Genomic DNA, 19,080 nt, shown 5'->3' on the forward strand with positions numbered 1-19,080 from the left:
ATGTGTGTGTTTATTATTTTATCATGTGTGTGTTTATTAGAACGCCTATGACACGAATTGCAAGCGATGTTCCGATGATGTTAAGAACCGTTTGCTTTTAAGAAAGCTGACAACTAACCAATCCAAAAATGACAGCGGTGTCCAGGGGCTGGTAACTTTCACCAGGGTCTTCTGGACAAAACTCGGAAAAGGTGCTGGATGGATTTCGGGTATTTCCTTCTCTGAAACACCAGGGGCAGCATTTGCTGTGTATTGAGCAGTGCAGCCCTGCAACCAGCTGTCTCTCGCCCTGAACAGGATCTGTTAAACCACAAAACACATGAGATGCTGCTTGGCAAAAAAAATAAAAGTGTATCTTAAACGTCTTAAGTCAAAAAAAAAAATCTTTATTTTGAAAGATCATTCTCCGAGTTCTACAAAATCTGGTAAGAGAGGGAGAATTCCTACAGCTCCACTGGTATCGTCCGGAGCAGCACCACCGACTCCATATTCCCACAGCAACTTTGAAAGCCCCCAGCCAAGACTTGGTTTAACACACCCCTGTTTATTCTCCATGGGTTTCGTGTGTTACTGTTACACGTGCGTTCCGTGACTGACCCTCCTAAACACAGCAGGGACACCTGAGCTATAGCAAACGAGTAAGAGCCCTAGCGAGGCCTGACACAAAGGTAACATTGTCCATTATTTTACAAATATTAAAATTTCTTATTTTTTCCAACTGTGCCAAGCCATTGTTCTCACACGATGCATGCTACCCTTACGTATCAAATAATAACCCACTCTTCCTCAGTTATTCAAGGTTAAACAAAAAAATCCCTTTTTCCTGTTAGCAATAAAGCCTTCCTCTGAAGGCAGCACATCCACAAACGTGGCTTCCCCAGACCTTGTCCCTCAGCAAAGAATCAAAAGTCTTTGCTGGGGCAAACATGGGTCTGAATGTGCGGGAGACTCTGGCCAGTGCTCACACAGCCAGATCCTGGAAACCCACAGGGATGTTTGTTGCAACATGAAGGAGATGGGGATCAAGAAAGTAAGAGCTTTCGTATTTCCTGTATGTCCAGCACTGTGTATCTTTTATGTGTTTTGGGGGAATTTCCAGGAGTATGTCATTTTATCATTGGCATTCAAAGTATTTATGTGCATGACCTTGGAAGAAGATAAAACCACCTGTGAGAGTTATCATTAGTTCCTCCTCATCCTCAGCTTAATGCTCCTGGTATGCTATGATGAAATTTGTGTGTTTTTCTGACTCGACCCACTGCAGAACTAAATGAGACGATACACCATTGTATTAGGGGCTGTACAGTCCCAAAAGACCTTCAAGGTTTTCCATCGGGGATGTGTCTCTGCACGCTTGGGGGCCATTTTTATTCCCAAAGAGGTATTTGGGAATTGGGATAATAGAGCCCACGGTAGCACAACAGCATATTGCTTTAATAAAGCCGACCAGCTCCCAGCTATTTCTGCATCCTCCTTCACAGCTCACCTACAGCAACACGCAGAACCTGACGGCTGCCAGCTGCGGCGAGGCCGGTACCGGGGGCCAGATCTCGCAGTCGGCCACCCCTGCTCTAAACAGTCGGGCAAGAGGAACACCAAGGCTGTGACTTTCCCGGGGAGGAACCGAAGTGCAGGGACTACGTGACTTGCCCCGGACACCCGAGAAGCTCATGTCAGAGCCCGGAGCTCCCACATCCCGAGCCTGACCTCGTGTCGTGCACTCGCCCCGTGCATCAGAGCGCTCTGGAAGACACCGCTTGTTTTTCTACCGTCTGTTCCAGAGAAATCCAGCTGGTAGAGGAGCGCGGCGCCGTGATTTATTTGAGAACTCCCTCGTACTCGCCCGAAGGTCTCGCCGCCGGGGGAGGAGGGAGAGCGGGAGGCTGCGCTCCTCGGCGGCCGCTCGGGCCCGGCACCCAGGTACAGAGCGAGGAGGGGAAAGGGGATTTCCTTGGCTTCCTCCCATGCAAATACCTCCCGCCGAGCGGCGGCGGCGGCCCGACTCCCCTCCGCGGCCGCTGGGAGGCTCCGCGCCTCGCCCCGGCCTCCCCGGCGCCGCGTCCCCGCTGACACCCGCCTCCCGCCCCCGCAGCGCCCCGCACCCGCGGACCCGCTCCGCGCCGCGCCGCACGGAGGGGCAACGGGCAGCTCGGGCACCGGGCGGCGGCAGCGGCGGCGGCAGCGCCCGGCGGAGGCAGCGCCGATAACCCACCGGCAACCACCCACCCCAGCGGGTCGGGGATGGAATATACAAAAACACAAAGGAAAAGTGGCTGGACTGTTCTGGGTGCAAAATGCTGGAAGTTTGTAAGTGCAACTCTCCGTTTGTAATTACTGTCTGAAGAGGGGCTGGCTTTTTTTTTTTTTCCTTTTTTTTTTTTTTCTTTTTTCCCCGTGCTTTTCTTGAAACTGTACTTGAAAACTATTCAATATCTGGGAGTTATAAGGGAAAGTATGCGAGAGGAGTTCTTTGCCTGGGTTCGTAGCTTGCCGCTTTATTACTAAGGGGGGAAATAAGCACTGAAAGCGATACGGATTTTATCCAGTGGCTGCATTAACTGAAGGCGAAGCGTGGTCTGGAAGTCCACTGACTGACATTGTTCCGGACCGGGGGATCCGTCTCTCGTATTTTTAGAGGAACTACAATTTAGCGGCAGACAGTCGGACGCAGTAACAAACCGAGGAGCGGCCAGCAAGGAGCGGGCGAGAGAAACGAGAAAGCACAAAGACTAAACTAACCCGAGCCTTCTCCTCCTTCCCCGGCTCTTTATTCGCACGTTTACTAAAGACTTTTTTTCAAAAACCACCCCAAACCCAACAAACCCCACTCCGCCAAATCTAGGAGATTTTTGGTCCGCCGGGGGGTTTCTCCGTGCCGCCCAGCACGGCAATGCCTTAAATTTCCACTTCAAGGAGTAACACCCCCCCGCTCCCCAGAAATAAAATAAAATCAATAAACCTGCCAAGTCTCACTCATTCCCGAGGGAGATCTCCTTCATCCAGGGATTCCTTTCGGAGGCAGAGGCTCGCTTTATTTTTTTTTTTTCCGCCCCCCTCCCCCGGCGGAGCCCCCTGTCTGTCCCCCGTCCCCCCCTCCCCGGGCGCCCTTTCCGCCCCCGCGGAGCCCCTCGGCGGGGGCTGCCCGGCCCCGACCCCCGGTCCCTCCCGCCCGGCCGATGCTGGCACATCCGTAGCGGCCGCCGGACGCCCCCGTCCCACCCCCGATCTGTCAAACCCCCCGCGGGGCCGTCACCGCCCGGGGGGCCGGGTGGGGGTGGGCTGGGGGCGCGGGGCTGACCGCCCTCCGCCCCGCCGCCAGCCCCCGGGCTCGGGCTCCCGCCGCTGCCCCCGCCTCCCCCCCCCCCCCCTCCTTTCCCCCCCCCCCCCCTCCATGCGGCAGTGAGGACCGACCCATCCGGAGGGCCAGGACCGGCAGCCAGCGATGGGCGACACGGCTCCCCCCCAGGCCGCGGGGCTGGGGGCCGGGCTGCTGGGGGGGGGCCCGGCGGCGCCCCGGGTGCACAGCGCCATCGTGGAGCGGCTGCGGGCCCGCATCGCCGTCTGCCGCCAGCACCACCTCAGCTGCGAGGGCCGCTACGAGCGGGGCCGCGCCGAGAGCTCCGACCGCGAGCGGGAGAGCACCTTGCAGCTCCTCCACCTGGTGCAGCAGGGGCAGGGAGCCCGCAAGGCCGCCAAACACCCCAAGGCGGCGGCGGCGGCCACCGCCGGCGGATCTGCCGCCCCCGCCGCCGCCGCCGCGCCCCCGGACTACCACCAGCACCTCCTCAGCAACGGCGGCATCAACGGGGAGCAGCCGGCGGGGGAGCAGCGCGCCTCGGCCCTCCTGGCGGTGAGTCACAGCGCCCCCTGCCGGCGGGGAGGGGCCGCCACGCGCGGCTGGGAGGAGAAGCCCCCGCCCTCGCTCCCCTCAGGGCAGGCGCGAAGGTGGGGCCGGCGCCCGGGGCCGTGTCCGCCCCCAGCCGAGGGGTGTTCTGGTGGGTGTCAGTGGCGGGACCGTCTCGGTCTCGCAGCGCCTTGTGCCCCCCCGCCATGGTCCCTACCGGGTGCTGGGCCCCGCCGTGGCGTCGAGGATGTGAGGAGGCGCAGGGCCCGTCTGCCAGGCCCGGAGCAGGGGAGCTGAGGGACTTGTCCTCCTCAAAGGGATTTTGGGGCTGCTTGGGGTTTGGGGTTTTTTCGGGCCAGGTTGTGGTCCTAAAAATGCGTTGCGTGCCTCTCCGCCAAGGCGGTGACAGCAGGCGTCCCTGAGGGAGGGCGGCAGAGGCTGCCAGCGCATCCCCAAGCAGGGGTGAGAGTGGCACCAAAGTGTTGCCCCGTGTGTGAAATCGCCCCGCCTCCCACCCCATTTCATCCCCTTCGTCGGGGCTTCAGGAGGCTATTGTCACTCGAGGCAGAAGTTGGCTGCCGTGTCCCTCGGACTCGGCTGATGCTCTATGCGGGAGGCAGGCGGCCAGTGCCCAGAGAGGAGAGGCCGAGCGTGGGGCTCAGCCATGTTCCGCAGCCACCGGCCGGACCCCGCAGAAGCAGCCCCGCGCGGGAGCCCACTGCCACCTCCCGCCGACCACAGGCCTCTCGCGCCCCGTGCCTCCAGCACCAGCGCCACCAGAAAGGGTCGGTCTGTTATGATCGCCCAGTGCGTTCCGCGCAGCAGAGTTACAACAGTTTTCCAGGCACTGCCACTTGCTAAATGATATGTTGACCTTTTTCAACTGGAAATTGCTCTGAATATGTCAAGGAGGGGAAGCCTTGTTCTCCTGTTACTTTATTACGAGCAGTCCGTGTACCACACTTTTGAAGGCGTATGCTCGCGCTGTGCTGCCTTCCAACTCTTCTTAGTTCTCAGCACACATGCAAAAAGTATACTAAGAGGAGTGACTGCCTCCTGATAGGCCCGTGGCTCCTATTCGAATGGCTGAAAATAGATCACTCCCCCCACGCCAGACATCAAACCTGTCTTTCTTAGTGCCTGACGTATGCTAAAACGGGACCTTTGTGGTTGTTTCTCTCTTCTTACCTGGGAGTTTGCCACGGTGCGTGGATCGACGTTTGGGGCTGCGTTATTCAGCATCATTCGTGAGGGTGATGATGTAAGCGTTAACGCGATAACATTGTGTCTGAGGAGAGTTTAGGCGCTTCGATCTGACTCAATGTTCAGATTAAATCTCCCTACATTCCTCCTCACAATCAAGAAAGCCATTATCTTATTTTTCCAGTGTGTATAATGAAATGCCTTGCACTTGTCTGATGGGAAAAAAAAAAAAAGGCTTTTGCCTAATAATGTGCGTCCCAGAAAAATCCGCTTTCTGAAATCAGGGAACAGGCCTGTGTGGGGTTTTTTTGTTTTCTTTCTTTTTTTTTTTTTTTTTTTTTTTACTAGTTGTTACTATTATTATGAAATAGCTGGAGGCAGCTGTTTGAAAGTGCTAAATGAAACAACTCCAAAGAAAATATTGAAAGATTTTCGTCTTTTAAATGCTGAGACATTGTCCTTGTTTCTGAAATACCGCTACAGATTGTTAACCTGCTCTTTGCTGGAGAATGCCACACATGGCCCTTGCTCCACATTGTATGTTGTGTTACCTCCCAGATAACTCCGCACAGATGTGTCTTTGACAAGGGAAAGGTCTGACAAAGTCCCCCTCATTTTTGCACGCTAGCGTTTGGTAATCCTGCTGACAAGGTACGTGACTTCACTGAGCATGACGTTTGGGGCCCTGAACCATGTTTTGACACTGAAGAAGTGCTGGCTCATGAAGCAGTATTGTTGTAATGGTATCACTGCACATCTCTGATCCTCCCACTCTGTGCTTGACACAGACATTCCTCATTTGCTGCTCTGGTAGGACTGCCTAATTAAGGAACAGAGAAAGGCATCGGTTCAAAGTCACATCTCTGTGTAACGGAGGCACATGTTCCACTTACCAAGAGCTCCTTAGGACGTTGTTGCAAATATTGAAAAGGAAAAGCAAACCGCAGGGTGTCTGAGTGGGATGAATTGAAGTGGATGAGGGTAATACACCAGGTAGCACAGCATTGTGCTCCTGTTCTTGGAAATTCCCTGACCCCAGGGATGGGCCAGGAAATAATGGGGGTCTTGCCTCTGCTCTGGCCATAGCTGGAGGAGGAACGTGCTCTACCAGTTATTCCAAGGGTACTTGAAAGAGGAAGTTAGAAGCAGACTAAGCCTGTTGTCCTGTGCATTACAAATGGATGGGGAAGAGAACCATCTCTAAGGCAGCAGAATTCATCCTCTATGGGGTGTTTCCTGAGAGGAAATCCAGTGGAAGCCTTATTTGCACCCATGGTTATTCCTCTAATTCCAGACCTTTTGCTTGGAGCAGATGGCAGATCTGAGGTGTGCAGGGTCCTGGAACAAGGGGCACCTCTGAGCTTCTTTTGTGGCAGGTACAGCTCTGGCACAAAAGAAGCACAAGACAGGAGTGTTTGTGCAAGTCTCACACTGAGCGTGTGAGATGGGACACATCTCTGATTCCACTGGGGGACTGTAAAGCTCCACCTGCCTTGCTGTAGGTCCACCAGTTAAAAACTCCACACAGATAAGCACAAAGGTAGTCATAACTCTCTTTGGGGAGCTCCGGCTATAAGGACGCTCTTTGTTCTGTAAAACAAGATTGTCCTCACGCTTCCTCTCCTGAAAATAGCTGGGTTGTTTCCTTTGCTTTGCAGGTCCCAGTGCTCTTGTTACGAGTGCGCCTGCCATGTTTAGTGGCATTGGATGGGTCGTTTACACAGTTGGACTCAAGAGTAAATATTTGACACTCGATAACATTTGAAATGATGTTCACTTGAACATATCAAAGAACTTGAAGTGACTATCTGACATTGTTGAAACTATTATTTGATGATTATCTTTTCCCAGTGGACATTTTAAAACCGGCAGAAGGGAGAGTTTTTAGTGGGATTTGGTCTGGGCTTAATTTGGCAGTGTTACTTTGATTTTTGAGAAACCATCTTTTGCAGCAGTATTTTCTATTTGAAGAGTAGAGAGCAGATTTTTTTAGCTGGACCAATGGAGGTGGGTACATGTCAAGGACAAATTTATTCTTCAGGAGATGGCTAGGAAAGCTTTTGTACTTTCTGCCTCCCTGCATTTCCCAAGAGCTGACATTTGTTTATTTATATGGTGGTGTTACTTTTTATGGTGCAGAGTGGAACAAATAAAATATTCTGTCTTTCTTTTATACATACATCTATACGTATGTATATGCCCTCCAGCACTTAGCTGTTTATATTATTTATGTTATATATAAACAGTTAGCTCTGGAGGGCATTCCTCAATGGCTTAAGCATTGAACTGGTAATACCAAAGTTCTTGCATTGCAGTTTCAGATCTCCGGCGGCCAATTCATTCCTTCGTTCTTCTGACATAGGCTTGAGCAGCGTTCAATTTGCTCTCTGCAAGCCCAGAACTTGGGCCTGTTTCACAGGCATTATTGTATTATTCTGGTCAAGTTCTGTCATTGCAGCCATCACGCTGGTGGGCTCTGAGTGTGTTAAGCGATGTTTGCCATCAGTCACAGGTGACTTGTTCTACTTTCACTCATCTCAAAGTTGTGCTTAATTTATCATTATAAGGATTAATTAAAAATATTAATTAAATAGATCAATGTTTTCTGTACTCAGAAGAGTGACACTGAAAGTGGCCTGCTCCCCAGATGTAGTCTGCAAGGTGAAAAAGAAAACAGTCCCGGTAAAGAAAATGTAGCCAAGGAAGAGGAGAATGGGCTAATTCCTCCTGCTCCCATAAATTCTCATCAATGGCAGTACAAATCTGGAAGAGTCAATGGGTTTGTCCCGGATCCCTGAGGACCTCAATGGAAGACAGGGTTGCCTGACTGGTGCCAAAAGCCAAGTCTGGCATGTAAAACCTCAATTTAGGCAGTTATTTTATGTGGAGATCCTTTAAATGATCATGGAAGTCCCGACTTTGTTTCCTAACTTTTTTTTTTATGATGCAGTGTGCTTGCTCCCCTGGGCATTAAAGATCCTCAAATATTTTAAAAGGAAGGATTGTGCTCTGGTATCTTTGGCCCAAATTTACACTTCCCCCATCTCCCCAGCTCTTTGCTTTGTTTGCTAGCTGGCTGCCAGGGAATCCGACAGTTGCATGTTCTGGTTCTGGACATAGGTAACTTTGGGAAGTGCTGTGAAGCGAGCAGTGTAAGGTGACCAGCTATGGGGTGAAGTGATGTTGTGGTGCAGTGAGCACAGGTGGATTGAAGCACAAACCGTGCTGTGAAGCTGGAGTGGGATCTTTTGACTAACAAAATTTTGCACCAAAGCAATGCGATGTTCTGTTTGGGAGGTGAAGGACCGCTGTCTGCTCCTTGTGCTTCTGCAGGAGTGGAGCTGGGTTCTGATAAAGACAATTTATGTAGTCGAATAGGTAAAATGAGTAAGTCACATTGCCTTTATGGGTTGAAAACTTTGATCTGCTGTCATGGGCCCTCTGGCCTGCTGGGAGCTATTTGGTTAGGATGGACATGGGTGCCATTTAAAATCTTTGTTCCCCATGGCTGTGGGAACATTCTCTGAACCAAAATCAAGAAGGCACCCTGGAAGCTGCATAAAGGCTATATTTAATGTAAAGTTTAGCAAGTGAATTTGTTAAATGTATGCTAGTGTAGGAGCCTTCTCAGTCCTAGCTCTCCAATCAAATCACTTCCCTCCTTTGAAGCTTTTTAAGGTTTGAATACATTTAATGAAAGTCTGCTCCGTTCTGAAACTGTTTAACAGACTGTTTCCACCAGCAAAGTTTCTGTAGACAGCAAGCAGAGGAACAGTTTGTCTGCCTGGACTTGGCCAACCCATGGGCTCCTTAACTTCCCTGACTATTGCAGCATGTCCTCTGACAGAGATCTCACACCCCCTGCGGTACTCCAGTTGAGTCCCCTGTGTGTAGCACCACAACAAAGGAGAGGGATACACAGCTTCTGTTTCTTCTGCGCTGAGAAATGTGACTCCAGCAAAAATGTTAGCCACTGGGTGGGGAAGTCTGAACCTTAGAAATGTACGTCTGAGTCAGAAAAGCTGCTTTGCCGAAACTTTGACTTATCTCACTATTATTACTTCTTCCCTCGCACAGAACACTGCCTGCAGAAGGTGTGTGTGGAGTTCAGTTAGCTTGCAGTGACCAAAAAAAACCCCAGCAACTAGGTTAGTCGGTTAGCAGGTTAAGAAAGGCCATAACATGCCTCTCTTCCTCTTCCTAACTGCTGTCAACGGTCCTTTCTATCAAGGTATCATCTTCGGAGTCCAATTGTCTGCCTTTCTTACCAAGTCTGTTGGCTTATGAAACTGAAACTTCACCTATGTCTTATTACTGGAAAAGAAGGGCCTCATCGTGGTCCCTTTGACAACCTTGGGAAGGGTAGTACTTCCACTGCTCCATTTATACTGCACCTCCTGTGTGGTGTAGGAGGAGCTGGAAGCTGTCAAGCTGCTCCAGCCAACGAAGCACTGGCATAGGTGTGTCAGCTCTGCCAGCAAGCGTCTCTGTGACCTTGCACATGTCCCCTGTTGTGCCACTATTTTCCCTTCTGTGTTTGAACTCTTCACGTGGCACCATCTCACTGCATATCACATGGGACGCTGGTTTCCACCGGGCCCAAGTCTACATGATAATGATCTGACACCATCACTCCTATGGAGTTCAGGAAGGTGATTGAAGAAACCACTATGCAACACTTCAGGGGGCATACAATCAGCTACATGGTACTTGGAAGAGCTTTAGCCACCTGGCTGCTCCAGAGAGAAGAGGAGGAACAAGGTCTTTGCTCTTCAGCCTGTCTCTCTGGTGTCTGCATGTCAGTGTTCCCCTGTACGACTTCCCAGTGATGTCCTCTGTATGACTTCCCAGCAGCAGTAGGGTGAAGCTGATGGGATTCATGACAAGTCTGTGTTTTCCACAAATCTGAATCAGTGGCTGTAAACCTGAAAAGGATCTTAACCATATCACGCTGCTACAGTCTGGAGCAGCTTTGAGCAGTGAAAGAGGCAGTGGCCTTGGCTGCAGAAAAGGAGGAGTTGGTGCCAAGTGAGATTTGGATCACTCTTTCAACTTAACAGTGTTAAGACACAGATTTTTTCGTTCTTTTTTTTTTTTCTTTTTAAGATGAAAGCATAAACTATTTATGCTTCTGATTTCCCATGAAAAGCTTACTATAGCCACTTGAGAGCCAACTTGTGAATTTGTCATACTTTGTCAAGTTCTTCTGAAGTATTATTAGATGCAGGTAATCAATCCATAATTGTACTCAAGTGTCAACACCAACACCTAACACAAAATACCTGCAGCTTACAAGGAACAGGTCTTAGGTGAGCGCGCTGTAAACTAAAAACTCAGTGTTTCTACTCTGACTATAGGATCTATTCAACAGATTGCTTCTGTTATTTCACTTCCATAAACCTCAGTTTCCTCTATGAAAAATACTATTTATCACCTTTGTAAAGTGCATTGAGATCTGATGGTGAGTTTTATGGCTTAGAAGCCAAATTCATTATTGATGGAGCATAAGACACGATATTTGAATGTTTGCTTATGATTCTATGATTCTATGATTCTATGACTTGATGGATTCTTCTTATTTGACTTCTGTGTTTTGAGCCTTTGAGGTGCACTCACATCACCTTTTCAGCCTTTGACCCCCAGGTACGAGTACTGGAAATACAAATCCAAAATGAGTCTTTTACGTAATCACGTGACTCCCAGAGCTGGGTTTTTGTGGCACCACGTTGCCAAGATTCACAGTAATAGTGTAAGATGTGGCAGTTCCCCTTCTTTTTGGAGAGAAAGGGCATTTCCCAACTTTTCATTCATACTCATAAATGTATGCTTCATATTTTATTGCTTTACTTGCTCTTGATTCTGCGTCAGTTTGTATTCAAATTAGTGTCCCAATTAAGTTGGGTGTGTCCAAGCACTTCATGTACTTGATGCCCCAGCAAACTGGGAGCTAAGCTGGACTAGAATGGAAAGCATATACGCAAGTCAACTGCTCTCTGTTGAGGCTGCAGCTGCACCTCAGCAGCTGCAGGTGGGAGCCACCTTGTCCTGCATGTCACAGAGAAAGGTTCATGTCTCTGGCTTGGGGTGGGGAGAAGACTCAGAAATATTTCTTAGTTGAATAACTTACACAAAATTCCAACACACTTACTGAAAAATTATAACTTATTTTGTTTTTAATTTGAAAATTCCTTACGCCTGTGGCTTCACTTACAGGTGTTGGTATTTCCCTCAAGAAATCCCTTTTGTTCAGAAATGGCTCCTGTAGCTATTTTTATTTCTGTCACTCAGTTATTGTTCTGATGCGCTTGCAAACTCAGCTGAATCAAGGTGCAAAGAAATTAGTACCAATTAGAAATCCTCATGAAAGTGCTTCTGCCGCAGTGATGAAACAGATCTTGCAAACCCATTTACCTGCTGCCTGGGCCTGAAGCTAACTGGAAGACCTGGTAACATCCTGGACCAGCAGATGAAACCCCAAGAAGGTTCATCGTGGCTACTTTGTTCTGAAACAAAACATACTGTTGTGCAAGTCATCCCTGTGGTACCCTGGCTTTATTACAGAGCTCTGCAGGCACCTCCCTAGAGTAGGTGTTACACAAACACCCAGTGAGCACTGTGCCCTTCCCTGCATACCTTCGGGCCTCAGGAGACAAGATAGACAAAGAATGGAAGGAGGAACAGAAGCACAGAAAGGTCAAGTGTCTTGCCCAAGGTCAAACAGCAGGTCAGTGGCAGAGCTGGGAACGGAGCCCAGATTTCCTGACTCCTAGTCCAGCACTCTATTAATCATCTCTTTGCTTTGTGTTCTGTGGCCTGTTACTGTCCATAGGAAATGTGAGGATGACTTTCCGACAGCTTCAGAGTTACTTCTTAGTTTTGGAAACTATTGATCATCAGCGCACTATTGAGATAAAGAGGTCATGTACTGGACATATGCACTAGAGGATTCAGAACTGAGTGCTCTAGGTATCGATTTCGTTCCAGGACACTGAAAAGCCATATTTCACGATCCCAAGTGTTTTTTCTAAGTCAGATTTTTTTAGTCTTTTTTCCCTATGTTGTGTACAAAGTGGTTTGTTTTTACAAAGTTACTCATCACAGTTGAACTCCTACATCGGTGCTTGCCCTATAAATTATTTCTTCCTTGAAAACGAGTTACAACAGTTATTTAGTTAGCAGGGCTTTTCTTCTCCATGGAATTTACCAACGAAACAGTCAGAAAACCAGAGAGTCAACAGTCCTGAGACACTTGTGATTCTTACTTATTTTCATTCCTCACTCTACGATGTATTCAGTTTTCAAAGTCTTTCAATGGAATTATCTTGATCACAAAGTTAATTATACCTGTGAGATTTTTTTTTCTTCCCAAAAATTTTGACTTGAGGCAAAACTCTGGCTACCGTGGTAATGACTTATCGAGAGTCTCTTGTAAACAATAGTATAATCACTTTCTTATAGTCATGGCAACAGTGTTTAAGCAATGAGCTTACTGAACACAATGTGCACTGTCTCCACTGAATAGCTGTTGCAGCGCTGAAGTGTATGCTGCTCATTTTCAGAGGACTCGGGAACATAAATTATTCAGCAAAACAACTCTGCTTCAGAAAGCATCTTTGAAATTGTTGTATTTTGTACTAGCCAAAGAGGGATGCTTATCGGTGCTGATGGGGCTGTGTTTAATTACTGCACAACGGTGTGCTCTTTGGGACAGGTCTGCTCCCACTGAATTTATGGGTGTCTGTCTCAAACCACTTGAGAACTGTTTACCTGTCGGCAGGGTCGTGTTTCTCCTGGTAGCGTTTGCTGCTGTGTGAAATCCCTAATGTGCAGGGCAGAATGGCTCAGGATGTTGCATTCTGCACATATGCATGGTGTGAGAGGTGATGGCTGGGTGCAGAAGGAGGAATTTGTTTTAATGAACATGGGGTTCACTCCAGCAGGGCGGATCCCTTCCTTGGCCCAGAGGATCACCTGGATTCTGTTCATTGGGTTGAGGAGGCAACAGAGAGAGTGGATGGCTTCACAGGAAGCTTCAGAATTGAACCCCAAGACATGGAGTTGCCTCTGGGTTTTCTGTTTATTTTGTTTTCACAGCTCTCTCATTCAAATAACTAGACCTGGAGGAAAGACCTTGTTGGCAACAGTTGTTGTTTTGGGATGAGTCATTCCACCAGATTTCAGAAATGCCACCCCAGTGACAGTTGGCGAAAATGCTGCATGGGCTGTTCAGTTTATGTTTTTCACTTTGGAAAATCAGACCATTTATTTAGGGTTCTGTTGCTTTAGAAACCATCTCCAGACACTCCGATCCCTTCCCTTCCCTTCCCTTCCCTTCCCTTCCCTTCCCTTCCCTTCCCTTCCCTTCCCTTCCCTTCCCTTCCCTTCCCTTCCCTTCCCTTCCCTTCCCTTCCCTTCCCTTCCCTTCCCTTCCCTTCCCTTCCCTTCCCTTCCCTTCCCTTCCCTTCCCTTTTTCTTTTTCCCTCTCCTTCACCCCCCCCCTCCCTTTTTTTTTCCTTGTTCCCCTTTTCCTCACTTTTATGGTATCTCAACATCTGAGCTCCTGAGTCTCGATTCTGATCTGATTGGCCCCTCCTGAAACCACCTGTGGGAAGTACTATGGACATCTTGTGGAACATCAGCCTAATACACGATCAAGCTCTTTATTTCTGGCCATTATGCTACTTCAGAGTAAATTATTTTGCTTTCCAAAGAAATGCATTCTCTCTGCTTCTTGAAAAGCTTTTGGTTCAACATCCTTCCAAACTAGACACACTTGGTCTTCAACATGGGGCAGCTTACCTCTGTGGCCCAGTTCCCGGAAACAGTTATGCATGTCCTTAATTGTGCACACATGGGTAATCGCACTGAAATCAAGATGTGTAGAATTAAGCAAGTCTAGAAGTATTTGCGGGGTTTGGTCTTTGTTCAACAAACAGGCCTCAGCCTGGCTGAAGCCCACTACGTGCTACAAAAAGAAACTGAGTTCAAAAGTAAGTAGCATATTAATTATCAATTGACTTATTTTCTTAAACCAGTTTGTTCTGGACTTTTAAAAACTACTTTCCATTTTTCCTGCAAATCCAATTGCCCTTCCTTTCACACTCATTTTTCCTCCTCACTGCTCAACTCCCAGCAGACCTGAGCTGCCAGCCCCATGATCCCCTTTCATAATGATTTGAGTTCCGACGTTTCTTTTTTCCTACTAACTTTGTGTATTACCATAATGATTCCTAGGACAGATTTTGGCCAGCTTTTAGGGAGAGAGAGAGTCACAGTGTTTCAGACCTTCATTTCCAAGTGCGGTATTCAATATAATCCTTATAATTACAGCACTGCCACTTGGACCACTGTAGTTCAGGCTGTGTCAATATGTCGTCAAAAGCTCTCTTTCTCAGGAGCTGGAACTCAGTCATGTTGATTGAATTGAAATTTGATGGCCAGCAGCTGCAAACACACTCTGGCCCCATCTCCCTGCCTCCCTGCTTTTTTTTGCCTTTTACCACAAAATCCTCTTGCTTTCCGTCAGTCATGAGTTTACAGAACAAAGATAATGGCTGATTCCAGGCTATGTTATTTTGGGCTACCCCTTTGGGTACATCTAGACTGTCCTTCGAGGAGTACCCTGAAGCAAACCTGAAGGCACAATCTGCTATCTGTGCCCACAGTGGTGAACCTCAGAGCACAGCCCCAGGTGCAGCGCTAAGGCTGTCCTCCAACTACACTTGACTGTCCTCCATGTCACAGCTCTTAGGATGCCCTTAGTGTCGCGCTCGGCAGCTGAGGAAGCTGTAGACACGTCTGGGCTGAAGTCTGTGAGGCTCCTGTGTGAGCACCGCAGTCCACTCCCCTCTCGTCACCTTGGTCAATCCCCATACAGACCTTGCTATTCATCGAAGCAAAGGCATCGGCACTGGGGTAATTCCCAGCAGCAGTTTATACTGCAAGTTTAACACACTCTTTTTTAGCCCTAGGGGACCGGGGGAAAAAAAAAGCTTTGAATTGGGGGAAAAAAAAATAACTTGGTATCTAGTAGTTGTATAACATGAGCCTGTCATTTTTCGTACTCGAAAAACAAAACAAAACCCCAACATTCATCACATGAGATACTCAGGTTTTAAAAAGTGCCACTTGGCAGTACACAATAACTACTTTTCATAAGGCCTTTTAGCCATGTATTTACAGGTGGACCAGAATAGCTCTGCAGAAGTTAATTCAGTCCCTTGAGTAAACAGTATGCGCTTCTAAAAATTTCTATATATACCAACCGTATGTAAAGCCTTTGACACACATTTGTGCTGCACACAATACTTTTGAGGGGCCCTGACAGAGCCAGGATGGCCAATGAGGTCGGTAGTCCCATTACTAGTGTACTGGGTGTGTGTTTGTTTTGACAAGCCCATGAAGGGTAACTGCATTTGGGTGACAGGTGTGTCAAAAGGGCGATTTACTGAAACGGTCCATGATGTAGGTCTTGGAGCCCTCTCCCGGTTTGTACTGTCTGTGCTTGGGTCTCCTAGGCTGTCATCAAAGCACAGCCTCTTTGACACAGGTCGGGAGGACTCTTCACGACAGCCTCATGCTGGCTCTTTTGGTCGCAAAAGTCACACTCATCCCCTTCGCCTAGTGAAGTCCTTCCCTGCTGTCCCCCCCCTCCACTTCCCAAAGCTATTAGCCATTCCTCCTTCTCCACATTCACCCTTCTCTCACCTGGACTGTTCCCCTCCCTTCTCTCCTTTCATGCTCCTGACACTGCTTCGTAATGTTGTTTTTCTAACTTGGAAGAAAGGGCCAGAGGGCCTGGCTAACAGAGAGATGCTGAACACATGGTTTCCACATTTCTCCCCATCTTCCCTCGTACTGCTTCTCTAGCTGTCTTTCTGTCTTTGCTTCAACTGGAAATCTAATGACCGTGAGCGTATTCTCTCCTCCTCTTGTTATTATAAAGGACGAGCTCAAAGGTCCTGTGTCATTGTTACAAGAAACTTACAGCAAAAACTTCTGTTAGTTGACAATGCACTTGCAGGTTCTCTGGCCTCTCACTGCAGGCCATGGGTGCTCACAAACTGGGCATGCAGTTGTGAATGCTCAGGTTCCAGTTCAGAAAAACACTTAAAGAATGTGTGTGAAGTTAAACATATGATTAAATACTTTTCAGTTTGAGTGCTGCTTCCTTGAAGCGGGATTCCGTATTGGAGAAGGCATCCTTATTGGCCTGATTCGGAACTAAAGAGTATACCAAACTTTTAAGAATAGAAGTATGTCTATAATCTTGTATTTTTAATGACACTTAAGTAGGGTAAGGTGGTACGGGCAAGGCAGAAAATGTGGAGGCTCTTCTGGTCATCTTTTACGTTTTGAGTCGTGCTCCACAATCTGAGTGTCTCTGAACTCTAAATGCATTTTGGTAGCACTTGCTGCCTACATGCCACTGTAATGTTCTGTAATGTAATTATGTTGCGTGCTCATGTACAGATTATTAGAGAAATTACAATTAAATGAAAAGCAGTTAAGTCTTAGAAAGGAAATGGTTTTACAGAATTAGCAGTATTTCTATGACTGTGCTTGATGGTAAGTTGGACTCTTGTACCCTTGGATTCCTCTCCTGCATCTTAATGATCAATCTGGGAACAGCTAGGAGCTCAAATCTTTTTGATTTATAACATCTAGGCATCTAATCTCCCCTGTATTGAACTGAAACCAATGGGAACTGGACACCTAATTGGATTTTTGGATCTCAGCCTAAAATCTCTGGAGTGTTTTGGAAAATTTATCCCTTGGAGATTTTGCTTGAGTCAAGAATATTGACTGGAGACATTACTCACAAAAAAAAGACCCAACATGTTACATCGGTGCATCAGTCAATGAGTCATCCATCAGTGCCAGAGGTCACAGTATTCTTTGTATTTACCAAAGAAGTAGTTACCTATTTACTTTCTGAAACGATGCTTGTAGTACTAACATGACATTTTGGGTTGCTGCACAGCAAAACCACTGTTTTTAAATGTCTTGTATAAAGACAGACCTTGTTGTTTCTTTAAAAGTTAGAAATACTAGAGAAAAAAATGTAAAAGACCCATTTCCTTCCTTGCTAATATGTGTGGTCAGTCCTGAATTGTGCTAGTAAGAGACTGCCCAGTCTCTTTTCTTGCTGATGATGTAAGTGTTGCTCCTTCAGAGAAGGCTGAATTATTATCTTATCATTGCATTCTTCTCATCTGTCACTACTTCTGCTTTTCCTCTGTTTTGGCTTTAAACGTATTGCTGAAAATATATTAAAGACAACAAAGACAATAATTTAGGGGTTTACCTGTAAGGGACTCTAGGCATACCACACACAGGCAGGTGTGAAAAATCCAGTGTTAATGCTGAAACTCCATCTCTCGGGCTCACTGTTTCTCACAGGTGCTTGGTCCTTGCTGGATGCTGGGATGCCTGGACTTCCCAGCACATGTGGTAACCATCCATCTTAGCGTGGTGTCAGAGGCCAGCGCGAGGAGCTGAGGGCAGAAGCAGAGCTGAAGGGCAAAGGAGGAGAGTGAAATTTTGTTGTCACTGCCTGAGTTTCTCTCTCTGTACAAGCCTATGACATGTAAGCAAGGGAAACTTGAAAATTACCCTGGGAATGGGAAAGCAAATCGGTGCAGAGGAGGATAATCATCCTTTCAAGGAGAAGGAAAAGATCTTAGCTCTTGCCAAGTTATTTTTTTCCTTTTTCAAAGGGAAAAAAACCCCACTGATCCAATTTGACCCACTTCACAGCAGCAACAAAACAGGCACCGAGTAGCCAGATCTCCTGTTTTATGAACCCTATTACAAAACAGTCATGTTTCTAAAACTTGTGCCCTGCCTTATCCTAATATGTTTTGTCTCACCAGATCAGGCTTTCTCCCTCAGTACTTAATGCGTCTTTCCCCATCACTTTTTCCTGCATCAAAAACCTCTCCATATTCTCACTTTGAAGCTCCTGTTGGCACCAACATACTGCGAGTGCTTTGGAGAGGAGTCGAGAGCCACTGCCTCTCACAGGAGCAAGTCAGGGCTGTCAGGGCTTAGCTTCTGAAATAGTCTGCAAGGGTACAAGATTACAGGAGCAATGGACTTGGAAGCAAAACGAAACTGCCTATAGCAAGACATATTTAAGTGCTGCATGAACAACTGTGCTGGTCAGAGTCTCTCGTAACCCTCTCTTATCTAATCTAACACATCAGTATCTTTACTGCATTTATTACCTTGTTATCAAGGAACGACAGGAAGGAGATTGGGGGCTTGGTAAAAGCACAAGGCGGAGGGACAGAAATGAGAAATATTGTTGAGCAAAGGTTAAAGGAGCTGTACAAGCAGGGCACTGAGCATTGCAAATAGCAGACTTTCTTGTCCTTCCCCCATCCCACTGACTTTGTAGTGGCAAGGACCTGGTTGCACAGCCTGTTTGGTGCAGGAGACTGAGAGACCCTATGGTCCAGGAATGGGTTGTTGAAAGGTTTCCAGCGTCTTGGAGGGTTTCTCCAGCAAAATTCAAATGCAAGGCTATAGATATCAATAATACCTCTGATCATTTGCTCAGGAACACTATTAATGAGATAATTTTTCTGAACCGGTCCTGCAGTTTCTGCACCCTTGGATTTCATTTGGTTCACCTGAGGGGAATGAGCTACAGCTACTGCTTTATTTCCAGTCAGTTTTACTTGTTGGCACTCCTCAGTAGCCCATGGTTAGGATGGTCCAGTTAATCAAACCTCTTATCCACTGCCTCCCTCTTTCGTTTATTTGTCTGCTTCTGCATCTCAGACACCCTTTCCAGCTCTTACATAGCAGTTACTGAGGCAAAGAACTGTCTACTTACGTTCCAGCAGAAACTCAAGTGAGTAAATGCTGAGAAAGACGCATGCTATGCACAGCAAGTGATTCCCAAACCAAACAGGACAGATCAGCACCTAGAGGTGCTTCTGAGGGCCTCTTAAGGACCTCAGGCTCTTTCAAATAGGGGGCTGTACTCCTAGGACACAGCATCAAAAATAAAGAGTGGCCCTATA

General features: G+C 47.6%; 1 protein-coding gene across 1 annotated transcript in view; it reads left to right on the top strand.

Moving 5' to 3' along the window:
- The first annotated feature begins 3,442 nt into the window (after nt 1-3,442).
- The window catches only part of MAML2 (mastermind like transcriptional coactivator 2), a 215,524-nt gene continuing 199,886 nt past the window's right edge, over nt 3,443-19,080 (top strand). The window contains exon 1 of the mRNA XM_074155595.1: nt 3,443-3,850. Coding sequence (XP_074011696.1) covers nt 3,443-3,850 — 408 coding nt within the window. The remainder of the gene's footprint in view (nt 3,851-19,080) is intronic.

The sequence above is a fragment of the Numenius arquata genome, chromosome 1, assembly GCF_964106895.1.
Source record: "Numenius arquata chromosome 1, bNumArq3.hap1.1, whole genome shotgun sequence".
In the NCBI taxonomy this organism is placed as follows: domain Eukaryota; kingdom Metazoa; phylum Chordata; class Aves; order Charadriiformes; family Scolopacidae; genus Numenius; species Numenius arquata.